The following is a 26,391-nucleotide window of genomic DNA, read 5'->3' on the forward strand; positions in this document are numbered from 1 at the left end:
TGACAGCTCTGCTGTCTATGAACACTGCGGCTTTCTTTGCCGTGCCAGAGGCAGTTGACTAATGAGTTCGGTGTGCATTGCAAAATAAATCACAGAGTCGTTGGGGCACAATAACTATTGATAATACCAATTACGTTTATACTCGTTGACATTTCCGCTGATATGGCTTTAACCGCCTTACTTTGTTAGCTATTGACATGACGTCCTATGTCATCATTTATTCATCCTTCCATACACGGGCGAGCCTATTTTAGCTCTGTGGGAGAGCGCTCGCCTGGGTCGGCGTCCTGAATCGTGGCGTTAGTCATTCATATAGTGGGTCCTTTAGATCAGTATATACAAAGCTGAAATGTATTTCGTTTAAAGGGACACGCCCTAGTTGTTAACCATTACGCCGTTGTTTTTCGCTATTATACCCATTTTTTCACAAATAAAATTGCACTTTACATACCGTTTATTATTTAGAATATACATTTCCATTCATCTGAAGTGTTTTTTGGTAATCCTGGTAATCCTGATGTTTGTAAAACCACGAAATGCATTTTTTGTATTTCTTAAAAATCCGCATGCACTCGAGAAAAAACCGTTAAGCAAGCGAGGTCCAATCTATTTTTAGAGGGAATCTTCCTGTGTAAACGTCACAGACGTTGGTATACCACGTGACCGTTATCATTTTGGTTCCGTTTGTTTTCTCGTGCACGGTTCGCGCAATCAACATCCGATTTGTTGTCGTTTGCTTGTTGTTCATTTGTGAGATTTTTCTTCACAGTTCGTGAACATTTTCAGTAACAATAAAGTTCAGACAAGTCAGTATCTCAATACAAAACGTTACAAACCCTTAAAACCAATAATTTTGCTAAGTCTTACGATATCTCGAGAGGGGTTACAACCAGGACAGAACAGTTGGAACATGTCCAGGAGAGGTGAAAGGAACGCACCCCAAGTCTGTGCGCACTCTGTGAAATTTGTCGTGACGTAGGCATTGTTGTGCTTCGAGCGACATCTACCGGTGACATCAGAATACTAACTTTCAAAATTATTTCAAGAAATTGGGACATGGGGATTCCCATGGTATTTATCGATATAAAACCTGCTTTTTCACTCCATTTAATAAAAACGTGATCTAAGTGTGTTACAGGTTTGTAGATTAACCAAATTATAATTTATTTTCGCTGGATGGAACTAGGGCGTGCGGCTTTAAAGACACCACTAGAGCACGTTGATTTCTTAATGATCGGCTAAAGTTGATAAGTCTGATATATATATATTCTTAGTGAATCCATCGACTATATATAAACAATACAAACGAAATATTTTATATGCACCATCCCAATAGACAGGATAGCACATATCACTGCCTTTGGTATAGCAGTCGTGGTGCACTGGCTAGAGCGAGAAATACTGTTGGATATCAAACATGTGGTAATTCTTACATGAAGTCATCAGAGGAGGGGGCGGGACGTAGCCCAGTGGTACAGCGCTCGCTCAATGCGCGGTCGGTCTGGGATCGATCCCCGTCGGTGGGCCCATTGGGCTATTTCTCGTTCCAGCCAGTGCACCACGACTGGTATATCAAAGGCCGTGGTATGTACTACCCTGTATGTGGGATGGTGCATATAAAAGATCCCTTGCTGCTAATCGAAAAGAGTAGCCCATGAAGTGGCGATAGCGGGTTTCCTCTTTTATTTTCTGTGTGGTCTATAACCATATGTTTGATGCCATATAACTTTAAATAAAATGTGTTGAGTGCGTCGTTAAATAAAACATTTCTTTCTTTTTTATCAGAGAAAACCCGCTACATTTTTCCTAATGCAGCAAGGGATCTTTTATATGCACTTTCCCACAGACAGGAAAACACATACCACGGCCTTTGGCCAGTTGTGGTGTACTGGTTGTAACGGGAAGAAAACCTAATCAGTTGAATGGATCCACTGAGATGGTTCGATCCTGTGTCGCAACCGACTGAGGTAAATCCCGCCCCCGTATATACAATACAAGACAATACAATATTGTAAGAGTTACACTCCACCCGCCTGAGGTGCGACGGGGTGCAGGATCGATCGCCCTCGTTGGACTCGTTTTCACCACGAATGGTAAAGTAAACGAGTTATGTTTAGATACTCAGACACTAACCCAGAACCTACCATCCTTAAAGCAATGCCTTTACCATAGCACGATCGAGTCAGGTGAAAACTCCCATTGTCATTCGATTTTAACTTAATTTTCCCTCTAATTTCCAATAGATGCAAATTTCACTGTTAACCCCATATGTAATAAAACTTTATGTTTTTATAAGCCTATCCCTGTTCATTATTATTTCTGTAATACTAGTATGGTATATGTATCCATATTATTGACACTGTTTAGCCTATAGCATGACTGTACGTTAAGTGATACCATAGCTTCAACGCAGACACTAACAGATTTTTTTGGGGGGTTAGTAACTTTTTGTTAACGATTCAATCACGTTGTTTTGAGCTCACCCTCAGCTATCTAAACTGTGATTAGGACAGTAGGTTAAAGGTTTACAGGTAAGTGGTTAGTGACAGACAAGTCGGAGTAGTGGTTTTACTCCTACTTGATGCGCCGTTACGATTATTTCTGTTTGAGAGCCGGTACAGGGATGCGAACCCAGTACCTAGAAGCCTTAAGGTCGATGACTTACTCAACAACTATACGACCGAGGCTGGTTAACGTTCCGCTGTTTTTAACTGGATTCACAGACAGGTATGTCTCCCTACAGTGTAGTTTCGCTGAATCAATAGTCCCGCACTTGTACGTTCGTTACGACTCATTTACTACCGTTACTCGATATTCACCTGAAGACGTCGTCACACGGGGCGACTTTTAGTAATGACGAGTATCACAATATCGAGCTGTAAAGTCAGAACGCCATTGTATCTGAACAAGAACGCTATGAGTGGAACGTGCGTTATGTGTTTTAGCCATTAGAAAGCTTCAGAGCAAGAAAATCCTTCCTACAAGTCGTCTGGTGATGTTGCACCTTGAGTAATCGCGCTCTCGTGTGTATTGAGATGAAATTACGGATCTTGGCGTCTTGAACAAATTGAAAACACCAAACTAACGCGACCACCGACATAAAAGTTTAAACCTGACCCACGGAAGCCATGTATTTTACATGTTGCCGTGTTGTTTTTCGTCAAGGGGGGTTAGTGGTCTCGTTCTGGATGCGGACTGCCATTAGCTCGATCCTCCGCGGAGGACGTAACGGATTATTTCCCGTTCCAGCCGTGTCTAACGACAGGCATATCGGATGTTGTGCTATACAACATTTTGAATGTGCCACATCAACACATAACAAAATAAAATATAAAATGAAATAAATAAAAGTCCAGCCAATCATTTTAGCCTATGTATGATGATTACTAATTCATGGGAAGCAGACCAGGCTTAGAACGCAGGTCCGTAGGAACCGAGGACAACAATGTACCTGGGGTTTGGGGTTTTTTTTTTGTGTGTGTTGTTGTTTGGATTTTTTTTGGGGGGTTTGGGTTTTTTGTTGTGTTGTTGTTGTTCTTTAGATAAATAAAGATACCCTCATCCCCACTAGAACCTGTGCTAGAAATTGTACCCTCATCCCCGCTAGAACCTCCGCTAGAAATGCTGTCCCTACTCGTGATATCGCGTGAGGTACGGTAGGTCGTAGAATCGAGTTTCTTCGGATGTTGTGGGTTTTTTATGTCCCATGATGGTACATTAAAGGTGTTGCTGTGTATTGTTCCGTCTATTAGCGTTTGTTAACTGTTTCACCTACCACATGCTTGTTTATCCTTGACGCAATGTTATGAATTAAACTGTTTAATGATTATTTCACCAGAAATCGGCAACATGTTTAAAATCAGTCTACCGTATTCTAAAACCATCACGGGCTAGGATACAGTTCAATCAAAGAGCGCCCGCCTGACGTGTGACAGCTCGCAAGATCGATCTTCCTCGGTGGACTAGAGGTTTTCCTATCCCAACCTGTGGCCTACGACTGGTATTTTATGGGTATCGGAAATATCAAATTAGAATGTGCACACAAAAGAAAAAAATGTCTTTCACAGCTTTCTTTCATGGGATAGCTCTGTCCTATATACCTGAGGATTAGATAATAGCCTATGTGGCGACAGCGGGTTTCTCATATTTCTTTCAAAGCCATATGTTGGACACCAAATTGCCGTAGTTTAAAATATGCTGAGGTGTAGTTAAACAAACATTCCTGTCCTTTTCTTTCATTTCGTAGAACACTGTAGACAGGTTGTCGGTCTGTCAGTTCCGATATCGTATTTCTATTCAACAAATATCAATAACTCTTATAACTCTATGTCGGTAAATCATCATAAAAACATTGCTAATTGCAAACTAAAATGGATGCAGGTAATAAAGGCTCTGGTACAGATCAGAAACCTAAACAACCACATTATGATACTTACGGCTCACTGATTTGAAAGTGAATGTGCATAAATGATGCATACGCATCAGGCCACTCGTAAAACAGAATAGTTTACTGTAAAAATCGACTAAAATAATTTTTCTTCCATTTTACGAGGCGGAGTATTCAGTCATTCATTTCGAGTTGAAGGCAAACTGCCTATTCACGTTCCTCAGCCATAATGTGTTGCTTCTTATTTCAATTAAAGGTATAGTAGCATGGTAGCTGAGATACTAAATGGTATAACAACATATTGCTTGAAAACTCTTTTAAACCAGAGGCCTAATTCAACTTTGCGATCTCGCAGTGCAATGCTGAAAGACTAGCAAAGAGGATGCTTTGTTATCTAGCAGAGCCTAAGAGACATTTGTCAATTAGGTCCCAGTACATTTAACTTACCCCCAAAATAATTTATGCAGCCAGCTACGTAGCACCCATTTGTATTCAGTATTACATCAACACTGTGATACGATATACCTTTAATTGAATGAAATACCGATATTTGTTGTTTTGTTTCTCACCACTAGAACACATCGATTAATTAATTATTGGCAACTGAATGTCAAACATTTAGCAATTCTGACACAGGTTTCAGTAAAACCTCGCTACATCTTTCCACTAGCAGCAAGGGATCTTATATATTAAGTTCATCACAGACAAGACAGCACATACCACGTCAGACTATTCTTACCAGGTCAATTATTGTCCTGTTTTCTTGTAACATCTCAACGATGAAGGTAAGTCCCTTCGGTCCAAGGTCATTTCCGTGAAGGTCAAGGGTATGGACGGTATTGTTATGCTGAAAGAAAAACAAATTAATAATAATAAAAAAAAAAAATTATAATTGTTTATGAGATATAGTTTCAGTAACACCATTTATTCGTTAAACTTGACCTCCTCCCCCCCCCCCCCAAAAAAAAAAAAAAAAAAAAAAAAATAATAAATTATTATTTACTTTAATACATATACATATGCGTCAAAACATATTCGTCTTCACAGGTTCATGGCCAGAGGCGGAACCATGGGGGAACCAGGGGTCGGTTACCTCCTATATTTATTAAAGTGCCTTCTGTTTTTCTTTTTCTTTTTTAATTCATTGGGCTACTCCTTTCACGAGTTGGTCCCTGTGTCCTTTATCCGTTAGTCACCACCCCACCCCATCCCACACCACCCCACCTGACCGCCAAAAACGTTTCCCGTGGATCCGCCCTTAATGGCGATACTACAGAAGTCAAAGATCCTTTTCAGAGGCTTATGGTTCTGCGTCAAAAGAACATTATGAAATAAAGCACAGTGTATTTTTAGTTTATATATTAGTGCCTTACATAATGGTTTTCTGAGGGGTAGAAAATACACTGTAGACTGTAGAACGTGTAATATTCACGTCACAACCAGCAACACTTACAGAAGCAATCTGTACCGAAATGACAGCGTCTGCGTCATAAGATAGAGATGGTTAATTCGGTAAGTGCCTCGCGCTGCGTGCGAAATCTGTAATAACATAATTGACCCATACGATAAATAATGTTACGTGTGTACAGCAACGCTCTGTAGGGTGATATAAAGTTTTTCTTCTTTAACGACACTACTAGTCTACTAGAGCATGTTGGTTTATTCATCAGCGAATATGGGACGTCAAATATTGGATAATTCTGACATAATGTCTTAGAGAAACCCGCTACATGTTTCATTAGCAGCAAGGGATCTTGTATATATGCACTTTCCACGGCATATAATCTACGAGTCGTAGGACGGGGGAAACTCAGTCAAGAGGACGGGACCACCGAGAAGGTTCAACCATGCGACAAAAGTACCCCAGGCGAGCGCTCTACCCACCGAGTTCATGATACAGCCCACACAAGAATAGAAGAATTCCGCTACCGCCACATGGCTAAACGTTTTTCTAAATGGCAGCTATGGGTATTTCACTCGTACTTACTCAACAAAGGCAGGGCAGTGAATACCACGATCTTTGTCGTGGAATAAAAAAAATAGCCCATTAGTGTTACTGGGGCGGATTAATCCTATCAGCTATTAAATGTCGCGTGGGGTTTTGTTTTTCTACTGGGTTACCGACATATGTGGTGTAGTGGTTAAACGATCGAACTTAAAGGCTGGTAGGTATTGGGTTCGCATCCCGGTACCGGCTCCAACCCAGAGCCAGTTTAACGACTCAATGGATAGGTGTAAGGCCACTAAACCGATTTCTCTCACACTAACAGCTAACCATTAATCCATTGCATTGGACACACAGTACAGATAGCAGACGTGTGTGCCCAGGACAGTGTTCTTGAACCTTCATTGGATATAATCACGAAAATAATTTCAAATGATATCCAATGAACTACATTTCGCTCTGCATAATAACAGGATACGGCCAATGGTCAAGTGCCTGAGACTACGTTTGACTACGTTTGACCCGAAAATATTTCATAAACTCTGAACGAAAGACAAAAACAAAAATGTGAAAATGATGTTAAGAAAAATAAAAAATTACTTAGACATCTGTTTGTATGTTAATTTAATCAATAAATGTCAACGAATTTGTCATTTCAGCTTCAGACAAAAAAAAAGAAACATGATCTTTCAGTAGGAAATCTGGTGGCAAGGGAATATTATTTTTTATGCCTGTAAAGCGTTACATTTAGTGAAAGAAGATCGCAAGACGGTTGCGACTACATGTAATAACAATAACAATGTACGTATTCGGTGAACAGTAAAAGCTCTAAAGTGACAGTTGACATTTACCGATGTAGCTAGTGTTATATTTTCTATAAACTTTCGAATTTAATTTATTATTTTTGTGGGTGGGTGCTGTTTTTTTTATAGTATTATATTTAACACGTTTTAGAAAACAAATCGGAAATAATGCATACAGCTGTCGTTACTTTAAAGCTTCTTATGTTTTCGGTTTGGTCCGTAAACTAAACCAGTATAATATGTAAGCTACACCAATGTTGTAATATTGACTTTATATCGGCATAGACAGACAGAAGGATAGACATATACATATATGTATATACATATATATATATATATATATATATATATATATATAGAGAGAGAGAGAGAGAGAGAGAGAGAGAGAGAGAGAGAGAGAGAGAGAGAGAGAGAGAGAGACACGGACGGACGGACAGACAGATAGATGGACGGACAGACAGATAGTGACAGTGACAGATTCACAGAAAGATGGATGGATGGATGGATGGATGGAAGGATGAAAGGATGGATGGATGGATGGATGGATGGATGTAAAAGGATGGATGGATGTAAGGATGAATAGATGGATGGATGGATGGATGGATGGATGGATAGACACACAGACAAATAGATAAATATCAATGACCCTGAAATTGTTCATTTGACAAGCATAAAGCAAAGAGAATAAATCATCGCGTGACAAGACAAAGTTCCTTTGATGTAATATTTTAAGCGGTAGAGCAACAGACTGCTCTATTAAAGAGAGTGGTCCTTGCATTGCTTTCCATTGTCTAATGAGAAATCTGTTTTTACAAATCGTCGTTATTTTCTGTAGAGATTATGTCAGGGCTAGTTAGTAAGGCGGATATTGGGAAATATCGTTGCACGCGTAATGACAGGCTTTTAGCCTGCAATGCAAATTGCTTGAAGTACGACTGGGTTTTTTTTTTTTTCTCTAGCAAACCGAATCTGGTGTTAAAAAATATCGTGGTTGTGAAGAATTGAACTATAGCAGAGCAAAATATTGCAGAGGTGTCAAAAGAGGAAATGTATGACAGAGGCGTCAATTGAAAAATAATGCACGGAAGAAGTAACTGGAAAATAATACATAAAAGAGTTGACAATAGGAAAATGATACATAAAAGAGTTGACAATAGTAAAATAATGCCTGACGAACAGGCGCAGATTCAGGCGGGGGCCCATGGTGCCCGGGCCCCTCCCTATTTTGACCAAACAATACACATGTATATTACTGAATACACAAAAAAATGCAAACGTATCCCATGAACCTGTCAAGGACCTTTAAATTCTATTTTCAACAACAACAACAACATGTGTTGGGCCCCTCTATTAAAAAGTCCTGGATCCGCGCCTAACAGAGGCGTCATTATGGAGGTGTCCGCTTAAAAATAACACTTGCCATAGGTGTTAGTTAGGAAGCAAATTACAAGGAAGTGTTGGTAGGAAAACATTAGGAAAATATATGACAGAGGTGCCAATAGGAAAATATATAGCAGACATGGTACTAAGTAGGGAAATATGTAACAGAGGTGGCAATAGGAAAACATATGACAGACATGGCATGACATGATAGAATAGGAAAGTATTACTTTATTGAGGTGTGTGTTCATTTAATCCACAGACATTGCGTTCAAAGGATGTAGTTGTATTTTAGACTTTTATTATCAACAGATATTAAACAAACAGACAGTGTCACTTTAATGTGATTGATTTTTACAAAAACTAATTACATCGATATTACAAAAAGACGTTACATTTAATAATGTGCTAATTTCCTTTTCTGTTTTTACTTCAACTATTTTTTTAAATGTTTTTACTATTGCTGTCATTATTTATTTTTTTAGTTTAGATACTTTTATTTTTTTGTAACGCATCACATTTCACGAAACACCGCTTGAAATTAGTTTACTTTCACCCGATTTGCGTCAATTGCTTGTTTACAACCTACGGTTCTGGGCTCGATAGAGTGTCTGTGTCCACGGCAGAACTACGGGGCGTGTTAATAATTCACGCTGTTTATATGTTGACGTATGGTATAGCATGTTTCCTGGTCACTAGACCCAACACCCAGGTCACGACACTCCCTCGGCATACGTCTAGTGTCGGACTCATCCATGGGGATTTCCTCACATATTAAATAATTGGTCTTGTACTGGCGCGGAACTGTTACAAGTAATTACGAGTGGTTTTAAAACGCATCCGTCAGTTTGCGAGTCCCGTGGCTCAAGTGCTATCATGGGGCCACCTAGCGGTTATTTCCTGTAGCACGCCACGGCTTTCGAATTAAAACTTACCGGTGGATTTGTGGTCATTCTAACTTAGGTGTCACAGGTGTCTGTTTCTGTCGTGAAATTCTGTTTTTTTTATGTTAATACGCTGACTTTCTCTATAATTTAATTTATACACCTTCTTTTCAACTAGAAATATTACTCTTAAGCATTGTTTCTACTGTGCAACTTGTGGTGACAACTTGGATCACACGATCGAGTTGAATTAAGAAAATGATGCATTGTAGCGATTGGCATTCGACTGTTAGTAATCGCGAGGTTTGACGAACCAAATAGCATATTTGAAATAGTTGTTACAAATTGCATCGCGATGACACGTCTTTCGATAACTGTTGTTACCCTATGAACTCTTGATGGAAAATGGGCAATGTATGTGTGCATTTTGGAGTGGAAGGGTGGGTTGGGTGTGAGAGTACTGCCTTGTGTTGAATTGGGTTGTTATTGGTCAGTTTACTCATACTCCCATTGATATTAATTGACATATGATTTGGTTTTTAAGGCCAGCATAGTTACGTTACGTTACGTTACGTTACGTTACGATACGTTACGCCACGCTAAGTTGTATTACGCTGAAATATTCTTATTCAACACTAGAAGGAAACCACTAGTGTGAATTTGAATACCAGATACATCTTAAAGTTGTATTACTCTTTTTACGATAATACTCAGGAAGTTAGTTGAGTGTTCTAAAATGTATATGATAACACTGTATGAACATTGTACTTATTTTAAAGATATTTGTGTGTGTCTTTATGTGTGTGTGCGTGTGTGTACATGTGTGTGTGTGTGTATCTTGAAAATTTTTAACATGCCCCTATACCACTAAGGTTTCAGGCATGTCCATCCCGGGCCCTGTCTCTGGATAGCCAGGGACTTGATCCGGGACAGATGTGTATGTATCTATTGGTGTATGAATATCTATATGTTGTATTTATGTCGAGGTTGACTGTTACATACATAGATATTAACGCACTGGTGCAGGGGATAATTAAATCCTTTCTGGCCTCACAAATTGTCCCATGCCGTTGCTGGAACTCTAACCTGTGGCACCGAATCGCCCGCAAATTGCAGACTAACCACGATGTTTTGCTAATGTTATGGATACAGGCTATGTCGATGTATGTATGTATGTATGTATGTATGTACGTACGTACGAAAGGTGTCCTAAAAGTTTCCGGCCTCACTATGCAGGAGGTGTTATAAGAACCACATCTGAAGTGATGAATGATCGATGTTAAAATAATCCACTGTGTACAACCTATCAGAGCAAATCTTTGTTTTCAGGTACCCCTCTGAATTTCTTAAAAAATTGATAAACCTGAGTGTCGTGCAGTAATTAAGTGCTTGCACTGAAAAGAAAATGACGCCGAAGCAAATTCACGAGGATATGTCCGAAACATAAGGGGACGATGCTCCTTCATACAATAGCATAAAGCAATGGACTGTTGATTTCAAACGGGGTAGAAAAAGTACTGAAGATGATCCACGCCCTGGTCGCCCATGTGAGGTGTCCACTGACAAAAATGTAAATGATGTCCTAGACACAGTCATGAAGGACAGGCGAATCACCATCAGACAGTTAGCTTGTATCCATAACATCAGCAAAACATCGGTGGAACGAATTCTGCATGAGCATCTACACATGAATAAAGTGTCTGCACGGTGGGTGCCAAGAATGTTAACAGCAGACTAGAATCTTCTAGAGGAATTCCGCACTGACCCAGACGCTTTTCTTGCGCATATTATGACTCAGGATGAAACCTGGGTTCATCATTTTGATCCCGAAACAAAAGGTTAAAGCATGCAATGGAAACATCCTGAATCACCCGTTCCCAAGAAGTTCAAGACAACTGCTTCCAGTGTCAAAGTCATGGCATCCGTATTTTGGGATGGCGACGGTGTTATCATGATTGACTACCAACAGAAAGGTTCCACAATCGTTGGTGCATATTACGCAAATGAGCTTCGCCAACTCCGAGGAGAAATTAAGAAAACCACTTTGAGAAAAATTGCGAAGAGGTGTGTGACTGTTTCAGGATAATGCTCCTGCTCATTCCTCGCAAGTTACGGTTGGCGCTGCTAGTGACTGTGGCTTCCGAATTCTTCCACACCCTGCTTATTCTCCAGATCACGCTCCCTCAGACTTTTACTTGTTTCCTAGGCTCAAATCTGAGCTCAGGGGCTGTAGATTTGAGACGGATCAAGAGGACTTTTTAGGGGCGCAAGACAAAGGCTGGTTTTCAGATGGGTTAACAATGCTGGAGAAACGCTGGATAAAATGTATTGAACTCAAGGGAGACTATGTAGAAAAATGATAGAATAAAATATTTGGTGCGAGCAGCGTTTCATGGTCAGGACGGAAACTTTTGGGACACCCCTCGTATGTTTTATTTTTGTTGTAAACGTAAGTCACGATATTGGATATTGATCTTAAGTCGAACAGTTCAAATGTATTGTTTGCATCATAATGTGAATGTCCGAGTCAGTATCAAGTATTGCACCACTAAGACAGGAGATGTAATGGAAACATTAATTGAGTTGAACACTCGTTGTCTACAGCCGTTGTGCACCAGATTGTATTATCTATTTCGATACGTTCATGTGTGCTTGTATGTCGCATGCTAAATTAATCCCAGTTTCATTAATAATGTGGGTATTTTTACTCTAAATGTGAACACGATCTGAGGAAATGGATATGTCGTACATAGTCTCACCTAAAGGGAATGTGTACGAATGGCAATCGAATTTAGAAAACGTTATAATATATATATATATATATATATATATATATATATATATATATATATATATATATATATATATATCACCATAGTTCTGTTTAAAATGTTCCAATTTAAACAATAAAGTCTACGAAATACCATATATTATATAGTGATCGTTTAATGCATTAAATATAATAAACGGACATTAGCTGTGATTTAAAAGACAATGGGTGCCCGATGTCATTTTATTCTAATACAGAAATAAAGTATGCTCAGAGCTTAGTTTTATCTGCTACTATTTTCTATATTTAAAAAAAAAAACCCCACATATCTTCATTTTAAAAGGCGTCATTGTCCGATCATATTAACTGTAATCCACACCAAAGTCGATATGAGCGAGTCCAAATACTCGTAGTTCCCAAAACAAAAAACAAAAAACCTTCCTCACTTCCACCAGTGCTAAGTAGAGATTACAATTAATAGCATTGTCCCATATCAGTAATAAACGTAGTGTGACCGTATTCGGCAGCGTTAGTATACCCCATATAGAAGTAGTGTACCGCTCTCGGGAAATCAACGACATCCTACATCTAAGCTTTACGGTATTGATAAATTCCGCAAAACATTTTAAAAGTATTAAGAGAAGCTTATTAGAGAAATTGTGCAATTCGCAGATTGCGTTTTTCCACGTGCTATTAATATTTAATGCAGATACTGATGTGTTTGGGATTTTTGTTTTATTGATGAACTGTTTTAGGCGCTGAAATATGTGGTAGTAGTGCTCCAGTAGTCAGGAAGTGATTTATTGATAACGTCCTAGATTCCCACCTCTATAAAGTTGCCGTAATGAAAGTTCTATTAACACGAAGCAATCATAGAGAGTACGGTCGAAGTACATCTCGTAAAATCAGGCGGAACCAAACCTTAAACGTGTGTTCCAAATAAACCTATTTATTCCATAACTTACCCATAACAGCCCTGTCATAAACCCGTCTTTTATTCTATAACTTACTCATAACAGCCCTGTCATAAACCCGTCTTTTATTCTATAACTTACCCATAACAGCCCTGTCATAAACCCGTCTTTTATTCTATAACTTACCCATAACAGCCCTGTCATAAACCCGTCTTTTATTCTATAACTTACCCATAACAGCCCTGTCATAAACCCGTCTTTTATTTTATAATTTACCCATAACAGCCCTGTCATAAACCCATTTATTCTATAACTTACCCATAACAGCCCTGTCATAAACCCGTCTTTTATTTTATAATTTACCTATAACAGCCCTGTGATAAACCCATTTATTCTATAACTTACCCATAACAGCCCTGTCATAAACCCATTTATTCTATAACTTACCCATAACAGCCCTGTCATAAACCTATTTATTCTATAACTTACCCATAACAGCCCTGTCATAAACCTATTTATTCTATAACTTACCCAAAACAGCCCTGTCATAAACCCATCTTTTATTTACCATTATTAACCCGGTTAATAGCAGAGGTTTTTGGTGTGGGTGGGGTTTTTTGGTTGTTTTTTACTGGGGGTTTTTTGTGGGGGTTTTTTGTTGTTGCTGACAATGGGTCATTTGTTTAGAAGCCAACCAGATCTGTACACCTGAGTCTAACGTTTAGGTTTAGATTCAGATTTAGGCCTACTTAAAGTGCTAATCACGATATCATATTATTATAGATGGAGTCGACTTTAGAACTGTGATTTATTAAATATCGAAGTAAAATATTATGATAGAAGTGTTAGGATAAATAGAATTCGCTACTCGTGTTTTTAATATCTCACGTATCCACCTCGTCTAGTTAATCGGTATCTGTCTCGGCAGAGTCTCGACAAAAAACAATTGAACAGAGACTCAGTTAATATGTTCCATATTAAAACACGTGACGAAACCTTTATTTACGACACATGTACAATTACCTCATATGTCATAAAAAGGAATAGTTCCTTTAGTGTTAATTCTATGGACGGTTCGGCTTTGACATCTAAGAACAGCCAATCAGATGTCTTGTTATATATACTTTTTTAAGTCTACTGTAATGGCTTTCGAGGCATATATTATTTTCAGCATCTCGTATAACTCCACAGGAGTGGCTTTTGTGCTGTTTGTTGATGTATTTGTACTGGTGTTGTATTTTAACATATGTTGTTCATACGGTAATTCTGCAATACAGACTGTCTGGCCGACTGTGAAATACTGACAAATGGAAAATACATTTAGCCATAAGACCATTGTCAACGCTATCTTATTACAGGAGATGGATGGAAGTTTGGTGGCTAGAGAGCTCGCTCGTGATGCGATGGGTCGTAGATCGATTCATTTCGCCTCTTCCATAGACCAATTTGGTTTCTTTCCATTTTAGACGGACACCAAATAGTCAATGTGGGATTTTTTTTTGTACTAAGGGACGGGACGTAGCCCAGTGGTAAAGGGCTCGCTTGATGCGCGGTCGGTTTGGGATCGATCCCCGTCGGTGGGCCCATTGGGCTATTTCTCGCTCCAGCCAGTGCACCACGACTGATACATCAAATGCCGTGGTATGTGCTATCCTGTCTATGGGATGGTGCATATAAAAGATCCATTGCTGCTAATCGAAAAGAGTAGCCCATGAAGTGGCGACAGCGGGTTTCCTCCATTAATATCTGTGTGGTCCTTAACCATATGTCCGACGCCATATAACCGTAAATAAAATGTGTTGAGTGCGTCGTTAAATAAAAAAAAACATTTTTTTTTATTTTTTTTTATTTTTTATTTTTATACTGAAGTGTCGCTAAGCATTCATTCATTCGTTCATTCAATCTTTACTGCTGAAATTTGGGCAATCATTAAAGCCCTGGAACAGATTAAGGATTCATGTGCATCCAAGTATATTATTTTTACAAACTCACTTTCGTGTCTCCAAGCTCTACAGTACATGAAATTTGAGCATCCCTTAGTTGGGATGGTGATACGAAAGTGTGTCTTTTTACCAATTGCCAATAAAGATGTTATATTTTGCTGGGTACCCAGCCATGTTGGCATTAAGGGTAACGAAAAGGCAGATGTTGCTGCCAAGTCTGCTTTGAAATTGCCCCGTGTGCATATTGGTGTCCCCTACAATGATTTTAAATTTCATATTACCCAATATATCTTTTCTACTTGGCAAGATGATTGGATAAGCTTCATTGTTGCATTTACTATAGTCTGACACCCAATAGCCGATGTGTTTTTCGTGCTGGGGTGTCGTTAAACATTCATTCATTCATTCATTCATTCATTCTGTCACGGCAGTCCTGGGAAAGTGGCTGTCATCCTACAGGCGGTGCAGGAAGGATGAAGTAGTCTTATGCCGTGCCTGCATCGGCCATACATATTTGACGTATTCATTTATTTTAAAGAAGGACCCTCCTCCTCAGTGTGAACACTGTCAGTGTACACTGACTGTGCGCCACATTTGGTGGTGTGTGATCATCTCAAGCCAACAAGAAATGATATATTTGGCAACAGAAATGTTTTGGAATCGTTTAAAGTCCATCCAATGTTAATTGTAACGTTTTTAAAACACTTTGACTTATATACAAAATTTTAAGATATACTTATCTTGATTTTATATATATTGTATTATACTTCCCTCCCCCCCCCCCCCCCCCCCCCCCCCCCCCCCCCCTCCCAGCTCCTTACACTGGTTTTACATAAATATATATAAATAATATATGTGACACCCAATAGCCGATATGTATTTTTGTGCTGGGGTGTCGTTAAACAAACATTCATTCAGTCAGTCTTTCTTTCTTTCTTTCATTCATTCATTCATTCATTCATTCATTCATCACTCACTCACTCACTCACTCACTCACTCACTCACCCACCCACCCACCCACCCACTCATTCATTCATTCATTCCAAGTTAAGACAATTCTCGACGACTGATATAATTTGAGGACTGACAACTACAGCTGGTTATGTCCATTCTTTACAACAATAACTATATACTAGTCTGGAAATGCTCACATAAAATGGGCGGGACGTAGCCCAGTGGTAAAGCACTCGCTTGATGCGCGGTGGGTCTCGGATCGACCCCCGTCGGTAGGCCCATTGGGCTATTTGTCGTTTCAGCCAGTACCACGACTGGCATATCAAAGGCCGTAGTATGTGATATCCTGTATGTGGGATGATGCATTTAACAGATCCCTTGCTACTAACAAAAAAATGTAGCGGGTTTCCTGTCTTAGATTATATGTCAAAATTACCAAATGTTTGACATCCAATAGCCGATTATTAATAAATCAATGGTCTAGTGGTGTCGACTTTTACATAAAAACATCTCAAATGCTATTTTATGTTACAGGTGATGACTTTGCGGCAATTGTTTTAATGAACATATTGTTAAATTACTTTATTTACGGCTGGTGTGGCTTTTGTCAAATACACACACATTTAAACTTACATATAACAAACAATGGAAGTTGAAAATTGGCACATTACGCAGAGGAATCAAATACGTGATTTATCCATTCTAATGCTTATATATGTACGTTGTATATGTATATGTACATGTACATGTATATGTATATGTATGTACAGTGAAACCCCTCAAAACCGGACCCTCAGTAAACCGGAATTCCCTCAAAACCGGACCCTCAGTAAACCGGAATTCCCTCAAAACCGGACGTTTTACACGGTCCCGTGACTTGCGTATCTTTTAACACTAAAATTGACTTTTTGTCTTGGTCCCATGGCTGTCTGGTTTTGATATCTATCTATCTATCTATCATTGTAATTATATAGGTAGTATTAGTCTTGAGCTGTATTATCAGGATTCATGAATGTTATCGATTATTTTTGCACTGTTAATCGTCGACAACTTGAAATTCAATTTGCACGTGCATGCATGGTTCGACATGTCCCGTGTAGTATTCGGTCAATTTGTTTTACTTGTCTTACTGATATCGTTGTCAAGTGAACGAAAACGCTTAAAAATTTGTAAAAAACAATAACGTTTTTTACATTGTAGCATTTTTAGTATGCCAAGAATACTCAATAATTTGCGCGAATGGGAGATTGGCATGCTTGATGCTGGCATGTCGACAGAAGACGTTGCAAGGCATGTTGGGAGTTCTAGTCGAGCGATACGAAATCTTCACGTAAGATTTCGAACGACAGGAAGCACCAACGACTTGCCACGTCGTGGACGTCCGCGTGTTACAACGCGTGGTCAAGACCGCTATATCATAAACACGCATTTGCGCAATCGATTCCAAACTGCCACTGCTACTGCTGCTAACACACCTGGGCTTCATAATAACCGAATCAGTGGGCAAACTTTTCGTAATCGTCTGCGGGAGAATGGTTTACATGCACGACGTCCTTACGTCGGATGCGTTTTAACGCAACGTCATCGTCTAAATCGTCTTAATTGGGCACGTGTACACACTCGTTGGATACGGCGACGCTGGAATACCGTTCTTTTTTCGGATGAATCCAGACTTTCTTCACCGTAGGAGAAATGAACGCTATGCTGGCTGTTGTGTTCTTGAACGAGATCGTTTCGGGGGTGGGGGTTGTGTCATGGTCCATGGTTATCGTTCACCACTAGTCGTCATTGATGGCAATTTAAATGCTCAACGTTACCGCGATGACATTCTCGCTCATCACGTCATTCCTCTGTTCCATAACAACGCCAACATCTCAATTTTTCAGCATGATAGTGCCACCTCTCATACAGCTAGAGACACTGTAAATTTTCTTAGGACAAATAACATTGATTTCATTGATGACTGGCCCGCTAAAAATCCTGATCTCAACCCCATCGAGCATGTCTGGGATAGTCTGGACAGACGATTGAGGCGTCGTCCCAACCCACCCGCTAACGTCAACGAACTTCGTCAAGCGCTCATTCAGGAATGGAACAATATTCCACAGGCAGAAATCAACACTTTAGTCAATTCTATGCGCCTGCGATGCACTGCAGTGGTGAATTCAAGAGGTGGTCATACCCGTTATTAAGTGGGTGGGTTTTTTTTTTTTAATCCCTACCACACTTGGTCAAAATTTCTCCCAGTTTCTGTTAACCTATGGCCATGATTTTTGCACCAAACGATGCATCATGGAACACTCTTTAAACGCATATATAACAATTATTCCCCCGGTTTGTTTTCATCAAGTTATGTTCAAGCAAAGTTAGAGTAAGTTTCTTATTTTGTTCAGTGTATATATGTATATATATATATTAAAAAGATTGGATCTTTAAGACTCACTCAGTACCCCTCTTTCCACACGCCCTCCAAATAAATCAGTAAATCTTAAATGAACTCGCGCTGTGGTATATTTCAGTGGTTGTGTTTATTCTAATTTAGACATAAGGCATGCTGTAACTAATTGTTAACACTGACGTATGTAACTGGAGAATCGATGAGTTAGGAGTGCGTTTCATTGTGATTCACGTTACGTGAAAAACACGCGTGTTCATAATAAACAAAGAGTCAATTAGGGGCGACAAGTGTAGCCAGGTTTATTGCGTGTAATACTTCTTTGTCTTTATTTAAGACGTCTGAAACGACAGGCTGTTTTGTTATACGGGTTCGCTCAGCAAGCAAACAATTATCTTTGACTTCGTCAGTTCCACACGCGTACGTTGCCCTCGGTTGAAACGGTCATGCCATTATCCTGCATCAACTCGCATCGATGTTCAAGACGAGTCCAATGGATACTTCAATAAACCATTAACGCATTTAAAATTGTATCTTTGCTTAAGGTGGAGTCCATAGGAAGTATTTGCCTACGGTGTGACTTAACCCATCTATCAAATAATCTTTTTTCCTGCAACTTGTGCTAGCAGTATGTCAAACAGCATCCCACGGGGTCAAAGTTCGCAGTACACATAACTTTTAATGTCGCATTAAGTAAGACCACGCCCGACATCGATATATGGCAGGACTTGTTGTCATAAAACGTTCCATCTGGACAGTAAACTCCTGTACTGTAAAGTAGTATTAATCTACCAGCTACTATTGTGAGTGGGTCTACTAACAGTAGAATTACACGTTTTGTGTCCAACTAGGGTAACAAAATACTGAGACTAGGAGCGTAATCCATAAGTTTTTTAAATTTACTTTAAGGGCTTTGATGGTTGCAAAATTAATGGTATATATTGTTGATTGAAATGTTGCGTGTAGCAGTTTTAGTTACTATTGATGTTTGTTGTATTTGAGTTGGTGCTATACACCCTATAGTCCGAGGCAGCTATGTCTATAGATACCTTATACTGAGAATGATTTATAGGACCAGTCAAGGCCTTGTCAAAACATCCTTTGATTCTGAAGTCATTGAGATGACTTACTTATGTTAGAATTATAATTATACCTATATAAAATTAAATAATTATGCTACTCACAACTAAAGCTATGGCAATGGCCTTCACCTCCCTAGCTCCCAGAAAGCAGTTCGGTAAGTGTATTTCCGTTTGTTCTAGACGACAATAGACGTGTCTGGACGGAACGAGTTGGAGTCGTGCGCATGCGCGCTGGTACACAGTTCGGCTAATAGAAACTGGACTACTCTTCAAAATGTCGGCAACTCCATCAAAAGGCTCCAATGCGTCGATATCTGAAACTGTAAGATAAAATCAACTGAAAAGGGAATTTATGTAAAACTTATCTTGTGTTGCTGATAATCAAATAGCTGTCTGTTTTGAACACGAGTCTAGGGCAGAGATAAAGCACTCGCTTGATGCGCGGTCGATGCAGGATCGATACCCGCCGGTGGGCCCATTGGGTTATTTCTCGTTTCAGTCAGTGCACCACGACTGGTATAGCAAAGGCTGTGGCATGTGCTACTCTGTCTGTGGGATGGTGCACATAAAAGATTCCTTGCTAATGGTTAATATAAAGAAAAATGTATTAGCCAAAGACTAAATGTTTTAGCCGCTTTGTGTAAAAATTAGCAATTGGCTAATTTGGCAATGGACAGGGTGAGCCCTGAATTTAAGTAAACATAGTCGATGTTACTGGTGCTGGTGTTAATGAAAAGCAATGTGATGTCCTGAAATCTTCTAACAAAGGATGTCACTAATATATACTCAACGAAATGAACTAAGCGCAACTAGATATTTTCTACGTCTTTCATGTTCTTCTTTTTTTTTTAAACAGCTTCTTCCGTTGTTAGGTGTCGACGATATGACGTGTTCTTTAAATCAGTGATTTAAACAACAATTTAAAGCGAACAACATGACAGGAAACAAATCCTAGCCGATTGCACATTTCAATACTTTTCATTTAAGAATTGAACGTTATATTTTTGACGTTCATGCGATGATAAACACCAAAACCGTTTTACACATTGTATGATGGCGTAGCGCGTTAGCGCGAAGCCGTTCATACATAAGTGTTTATCATCGCATGAACGTCAAAAATATAACGTTCAGTTCTTATAATTCCAAATGCATTAATATTGCCATTATACAAAACTATATTTAAAAAAAAAAAAAAAACTTTATTCCACAATGATTTACAACTGTATAAATACACAAATAAGGGAATTATATTAGAAAGTTACATCTGTTTGTTTTTTAGTCAAATCTCCGATTCATTATAATGATTTACATAAGATTTTATAAATTTTAATTTTCTGAATCAAATGTGGATAAAAAGTTATAAAATTTAAAATAATTGAACATCAATTGATAACGCAGTTTTTTTCAAAAATATCAAACGATAATTAATTAAGAATTTAACTATCTATATACTTAAATAGAAGATTTGTTGTAAAGCAGTTAGAGTATGAATTTTGAACTAATTAACATGAGGGAGAGTATAAAATTATTTAGAAGATTTATCAATTACTATATTAAAATTTCAAAAGTTCAGTTAGTGAAAAGTGAATGTGAAGACTGACGTGAAAGGGATAAAGTGGTTTCAGTGTTACTGTGTGTTGGATTTCAGAGGAAGTTGGTGATTGTGTGATATTATTCTCGGAAAAGACAGGTACGTGCACGAAGGTGTATGTGTTTTCGCGTGTGTAAGTTGTCTATTTGGTGTTTTTGTCAAATGCGACAAAGCTGCGCTCATGTCTCTCTTTTGATTTATTAAGCATTCTCTGCTATAACTTCTAATAGAAGCTTCGTTTTTGTGGCCTGTCATATACATTATGTGTCTCCGTTCAAAACCAGAGTCGTTTAAAGCCTAAATTGCGGTGGCTTAATGTAAAGTCTCCAGCAACACTTTTGTGTCTGTCATCCGACATTGTGATTGTCGTCTGTCAGTTTTTCACTGTCACTCACAGTGCAGACGATATTGGGATAAAAATAGAAACGATGGAATCCTCGGGGATTCCGTTGTTGGCGTAATTGATAAAAAGTAGTTCCGATAATAACATTCTGTTTTTATTTGTTTACTGAAAAAGTGCAGTTTTCACGTTCATGGAAGAATCACGAGATAGCATTTTAACCAATCCAGACGCCTATTACAAAACAGTAATTATAAAATGGAATTATAAATGCATAAAAAAACGCACGGTGTTCATTATTTTGGGGTGTATCACGAGTAATGTTGATAACTCATCTGTAATGAAAAGATGCTGAACTAATATGAAATTTTGCAAAGAACTATCAAACGTTTTCTGGTTCTTAATTAATTTTGTTGAATATACTTAACACAGACACATATAGAATATATTATTCTATTTAGTTTCCATTTAAACTGATATACAAATTACGTATTCCGCAAATGACTGTTATTAGACGCCATCAAAACAATCTAGGCTCCAGAATCAGTCCATTTATAGCCGGTAAACGTTTCATGTACGTGCTGACTTTTAAACTCAGTAACGATTTCACCTAAGTATATATTGTTTTAATATCAATGTAATTCCTTATTTCGTTGTGTGAGTGCAAATTATGTTATAGCTATAACTGCCACCATAAACATTTTATTCATTTTGTGTATTTTTGTACTGTAATAAATAGAGATTATTAACCGAGCTTGTGTGTCGTACTGATTTTACAAAACGAGTAGGTCAGGATTCTTGTAATTCCCTCGCTCTCACTCGGGCAATATAACAATCGTCACACTCGTTTCGTAAAATCAGTACGACACACAAGCTCGTTTAATAATCTCTATTTATTCGAGCCGATTGAAATCAGATATTACTTGTTTCGTTTATTCATTTCCGTACATCCGAGTGTTTCCGGTTGTCATGGTGTTTGTAATTCTAAAAACACACACATGTCTGAGAATCACCGATTAGAGGGATGAGCTCCAGTCTATTTTCAGACTCTTGTTTCACTTTATTGTAACTTCATTCAGATGTTTACACTGTGCTTATACATAACTGTATAAATAATATTTTCATATACTTACCTTTTTATGACACCCAATAGCCGATGTGTAGTTTTGTCCTGGGGTGTCGTTAAACATTCATTCATTCATTCAGATGTTTATTTTGTTGTTGTTGTTGTTGTTGTTGTTGTTGCTGTTGTTTGTTGTTTGTTTGGATTTTAATATTTTTAATTTTGTTTTTGGGGGGTGTTTATTTGTTGTCGTTGTTGTTTTTGTTGTTGTTAGTGTACGATCACCTATAAAGGTGTCCGGCAGTTCACAACACCAAATCTTCTAAATATTTTGAGTAGACGAGTAAATAGTTATATCGATGATTACTTGAAGTGTTCTGTATTCTCACACATTCTGACGATTCCACGAGATACCCTTCTAAACGGACTACAAATCCAATCTCATCAAACTCCGTGTGCACTAAACTATCACTTAAAGGGACATTCTTGAGTTTGCTGCAATTTTAAAGATGTTATCGAGTAAAAGAGACTTTTTAACGATTGTAATTATATATCAAATATATTTTTCTGCATAAAATATTAGTGGCTGTGTATTAAAAGTGTTTCTGATTTTTCTAATATTTGCACGAGGTTAAATTTCATTTTATTTCCTAAAATATTATTTTTCGTAAGCACGAAATTATTTTAAGTCAAAGTCCAATTTGAGTTTGTTACAAATATTATGATGACCAGAAACACATTAAATATACAGACACTGATATTCTAAACAAGAAAATATATTTAATATAAGTTTAATCGTAGAAATATTTAATTTTTCAGAAACATCTTACAATGCAACAAACTCGGGAGTGTCCCTTTAAAGACAGACTCGTCAGATCTTATGAACATTAGGACACTGAAGGATCACAATGAGTATTCGACGTAACTTAATAAAGGCGACGTCACACGAAACGAGTGTCTCGAACTAGAATAGTCGACTGCATAACAACTTATGAAATCGTAATGCTGTCATGTCACAATCGGCCATTCTTGTACGAAGAACTCGTATCGTGTGGGGGTGTCTTAAGCTACAACGAGAGATACAAGTTGTTTTTTAGACGACTGCACCTTTAATTATAAAATAACACCATGTTGCTAACAGATGTACTTTTCTTCTCACCTTTCATCTTGTTTTCGTCGACATCACTACTCTTCCGCCCAGTGCACGTGAGCATGCGCAGTGATATCGACGATGACATGGAGCCATATCTAGCTGAGGAAAAGCCTCGTTTTGAGGTTTCTGGCGCTACTTGGTGTCGTGATCCTTGGCGTTTGGGCTTCAGTCTCTGCGGCAAGAGGGCGAGAGCGTGCATGGTTTAGGTGGCTGAGTGGCTGGCTATTACGTCATACCGTCTGCACATGGCCTGCAACAAATTATATATATATATATATATATATATATATATATATATATATATATATATTATAGTGTTTATTTTTCTCTCTAGCAATAACAAAATGACATCCATAAATTCTCTATAGTGTCTGCTTTCTCTCTAGAAATAACAAAATGGCATCTATACACTATAGTGTCTGCTTTCTCTCTAGAATAACAAAATGACATCGTATCTTTATAAAGTTTGTTTCTCTCTGGCAATAACAAATGGGATTTTTAAATATATATTATAGTGTTTGTTTTCTTTCTAGCAATGCCAAAATGGCAGCCATACACTATAGTGTCTGCTTTCTCTCTTGAATAACTAAAATAATGGTAATTATATTCTACAGTGACGCTTTTTTCCATTCTTTTTTTCCACTTGCCAGGCTGAAACACTGTGGTTTAACCATTATACAATCGACGTCTAGTATGTTGCACGTGACTCTATTTCATGACGTCATATGTTCGGTTTTAGAATGACTAATGTAATGTCATTTCTCTTGATAGCGATAAGTATCTCAGAACGGAAGTCAACCAATACTTTACCGGCAACATTTACTGAACAAAACATTATGTATAAAGACAGGATTAAACTGAAAATGTTATAAAAGAATGATCGATATAAATATTATAACTATGTGGTGCATGCAAGACAAACGTAGATACGGGCTATTGTTTCCATCCATATGCCGATGTTTGAGCAACAGGGATCGATTGGCTTGTATCAGAAACAAGTGAATTGTGAGGAAGTATTAGGAGACCGTTTATACACACGACTATTATAGATTATCGGTTACAAGATCAACGCCGCAGTAGAATGAGATAATTAAACGAGCTGCCGTTGAGAAAAGACTGTTGAGCAAACAAGATTATTTTACTCTCTCGCCCCCAATTTCACTACTAATAATTATTACTACAGTATTCGACGTATGCACATATTTGCATGAGTGACATGTATGAACCCAGATTTTATTATTTATACCAGTATATCGATATGAAAAAGAAAAAGAAAATGAAAATGATGTCCACAAAGTTGGATGTTGTCTTGTTCCCAATTTGACAACACGTCAAAATTTGTTCATGCTTTCTGCAATTTACTGGAACTTTTTAAATATTAATAACGCCAAATCATTTCACTTTATTGCGGTTAGTGGGTACTGGAGTACAAAACAAATGTCTCTCGCATCAAACCTCCCCACACAATTATTTCAAAACGGCAACTAGCCGCGGGGAAACACGGGCCCGCTCCTCTACTTTGATTTGTTTTATTGATGGAAACGATGCCAGCCACTTGTTGTGAAGCGGCGTGTGAAACACGTGTCGAGTTCCACCCCCGGACACCTGGCCTCAAAGACTGTTCACTCGCAGACAAAACATCAAAGACGTGTCAATCCATACAACGGCAAATCACAAGTGGATTTCTCTCGCCAATTGGCCATCTTGGTTTAATGAAAATTATTTTGCCGTAATATCGTAGGCATCATTGATACATTAGTTAGGGCGTGTTGTTGTAGGTATTGAGTTTCTGTTCCAAAACAAGAGTGGGTTGATGTTGCCAATTGACCATCCTGTTTAAATGAAACGTCTTTTACCAAAACAATTTGCAGGCATCAGTGATAATATGGTTAGAATGTTTTGTAGTATGACCTGTTTCTATTACAACACAGAATGGTTCACACTGCATTTGGCCATCATGTTTAAATAAAAACAAGTATGTTATCTTAATATCGCAGATATCAGTGATAGAATGGTTAGAACGGTTTGTAGTAGGTATTAAGTTTCTATTCCAACACAGAACTGATTCACATTGCAACTGGCCATCATGTGTAAATGAAAAATAGTTTATCATAATAGTGCATGCATCAGTGATAAAATGTTAGATCGTATATATTGAGTTTCTATTCCTACACAGAATGGATTCATAATGCTTATGATGTTTAAATTAAAAATTATTTATCATAATATTGAAGGCATAAATATGATATAAAATGTTAGCAAGTTTAATATCTCATTTATTACCCATAATCGATCTTAATTTATATCACTCATTTCGTTTGGTTGACGTTCCTGTAAGGCTGACGTGCGCCAATCGATGATGTCATCGTGTGACGTCGAAGTGTTATGTCCTACTTTGAAAAGAACCAAGATATTTTTAACCATATAGGTAATATCTCTTGTTTAGACATTGGAGAGAATATTCAACCAACCAACTGAGAACATTATGGCACCCGAGCAAGCAGGCTTCAGACAATTTCAGAGTACAGAAGATCAGGCAACATATCTTTCTCAAGAAATCGAAGATGCATTTCAGGAGAAAAAAACACGTGTTTGCTACCTGGATAGATTTACAAAAGGCTTTCGACAAAGTCTGGGCTGATGGCCTCATTGTCAAGTTATAGAGATGTGGAATAACTGGAGACATGCTCTCATGGATCAAACCATATCCTCACAATCGTACAGCAAGGGTTACAGTTGACAAAAAAAACCAAGAGCAAAAAGGTACTTTTGCGACATGGTGTCCCA

At 38.2% G+C, this 26,391-nt stretch overlaps 1 protein-coding gene across 1 annotated transcript in view; it reads right to left on the reverse strand.

Annotated features, from left to right (window-relative positions):
• LOC121375689 (leucine-rich repeat-containing protein 74B-like) overlaps positions 1–26,391 on the reverse strand; it is a 67,946-nt gene that overhangs the window by 29,900 nt on the left and 11,655 nt on the right. The window contains exons 2-4 of the mRNA XM_041503274.1: positions 23,611–23,854; positions 19,560–19,777; positions 5,127–5,234 (exon numbers count right to left, since the gene is read on the reverse strand). Coding sequence (XP_041359208.1) covers positions 5,127–5,234; positions 19,560–19,777; positions 23,611–23,803 — 519 coding nt within the window. The 5' untranslated portion in view covers positions 23,804–23,854. The remainder of the gene's footprint in view (positions 1–5,126; positions 5,235–19,559; positions 19,778–23,610; positions 23,855–26,391) is intronic.

This window comes from Gigantopelta aegis, chromosome 6 (assembly GCF_016097555.1).
Source record: "Gigantopelta aegis isolate Gae_Host chromosome 6, Gae_host_genome, whole genome shotgun sequence".
Taxonomy (NCBI): Eukaryota; Metazoa; Mollusca; class Gastropoda; order Neomphalida; family Peltospiridae; genus Gigantopelta; species Gigantopelta aegis.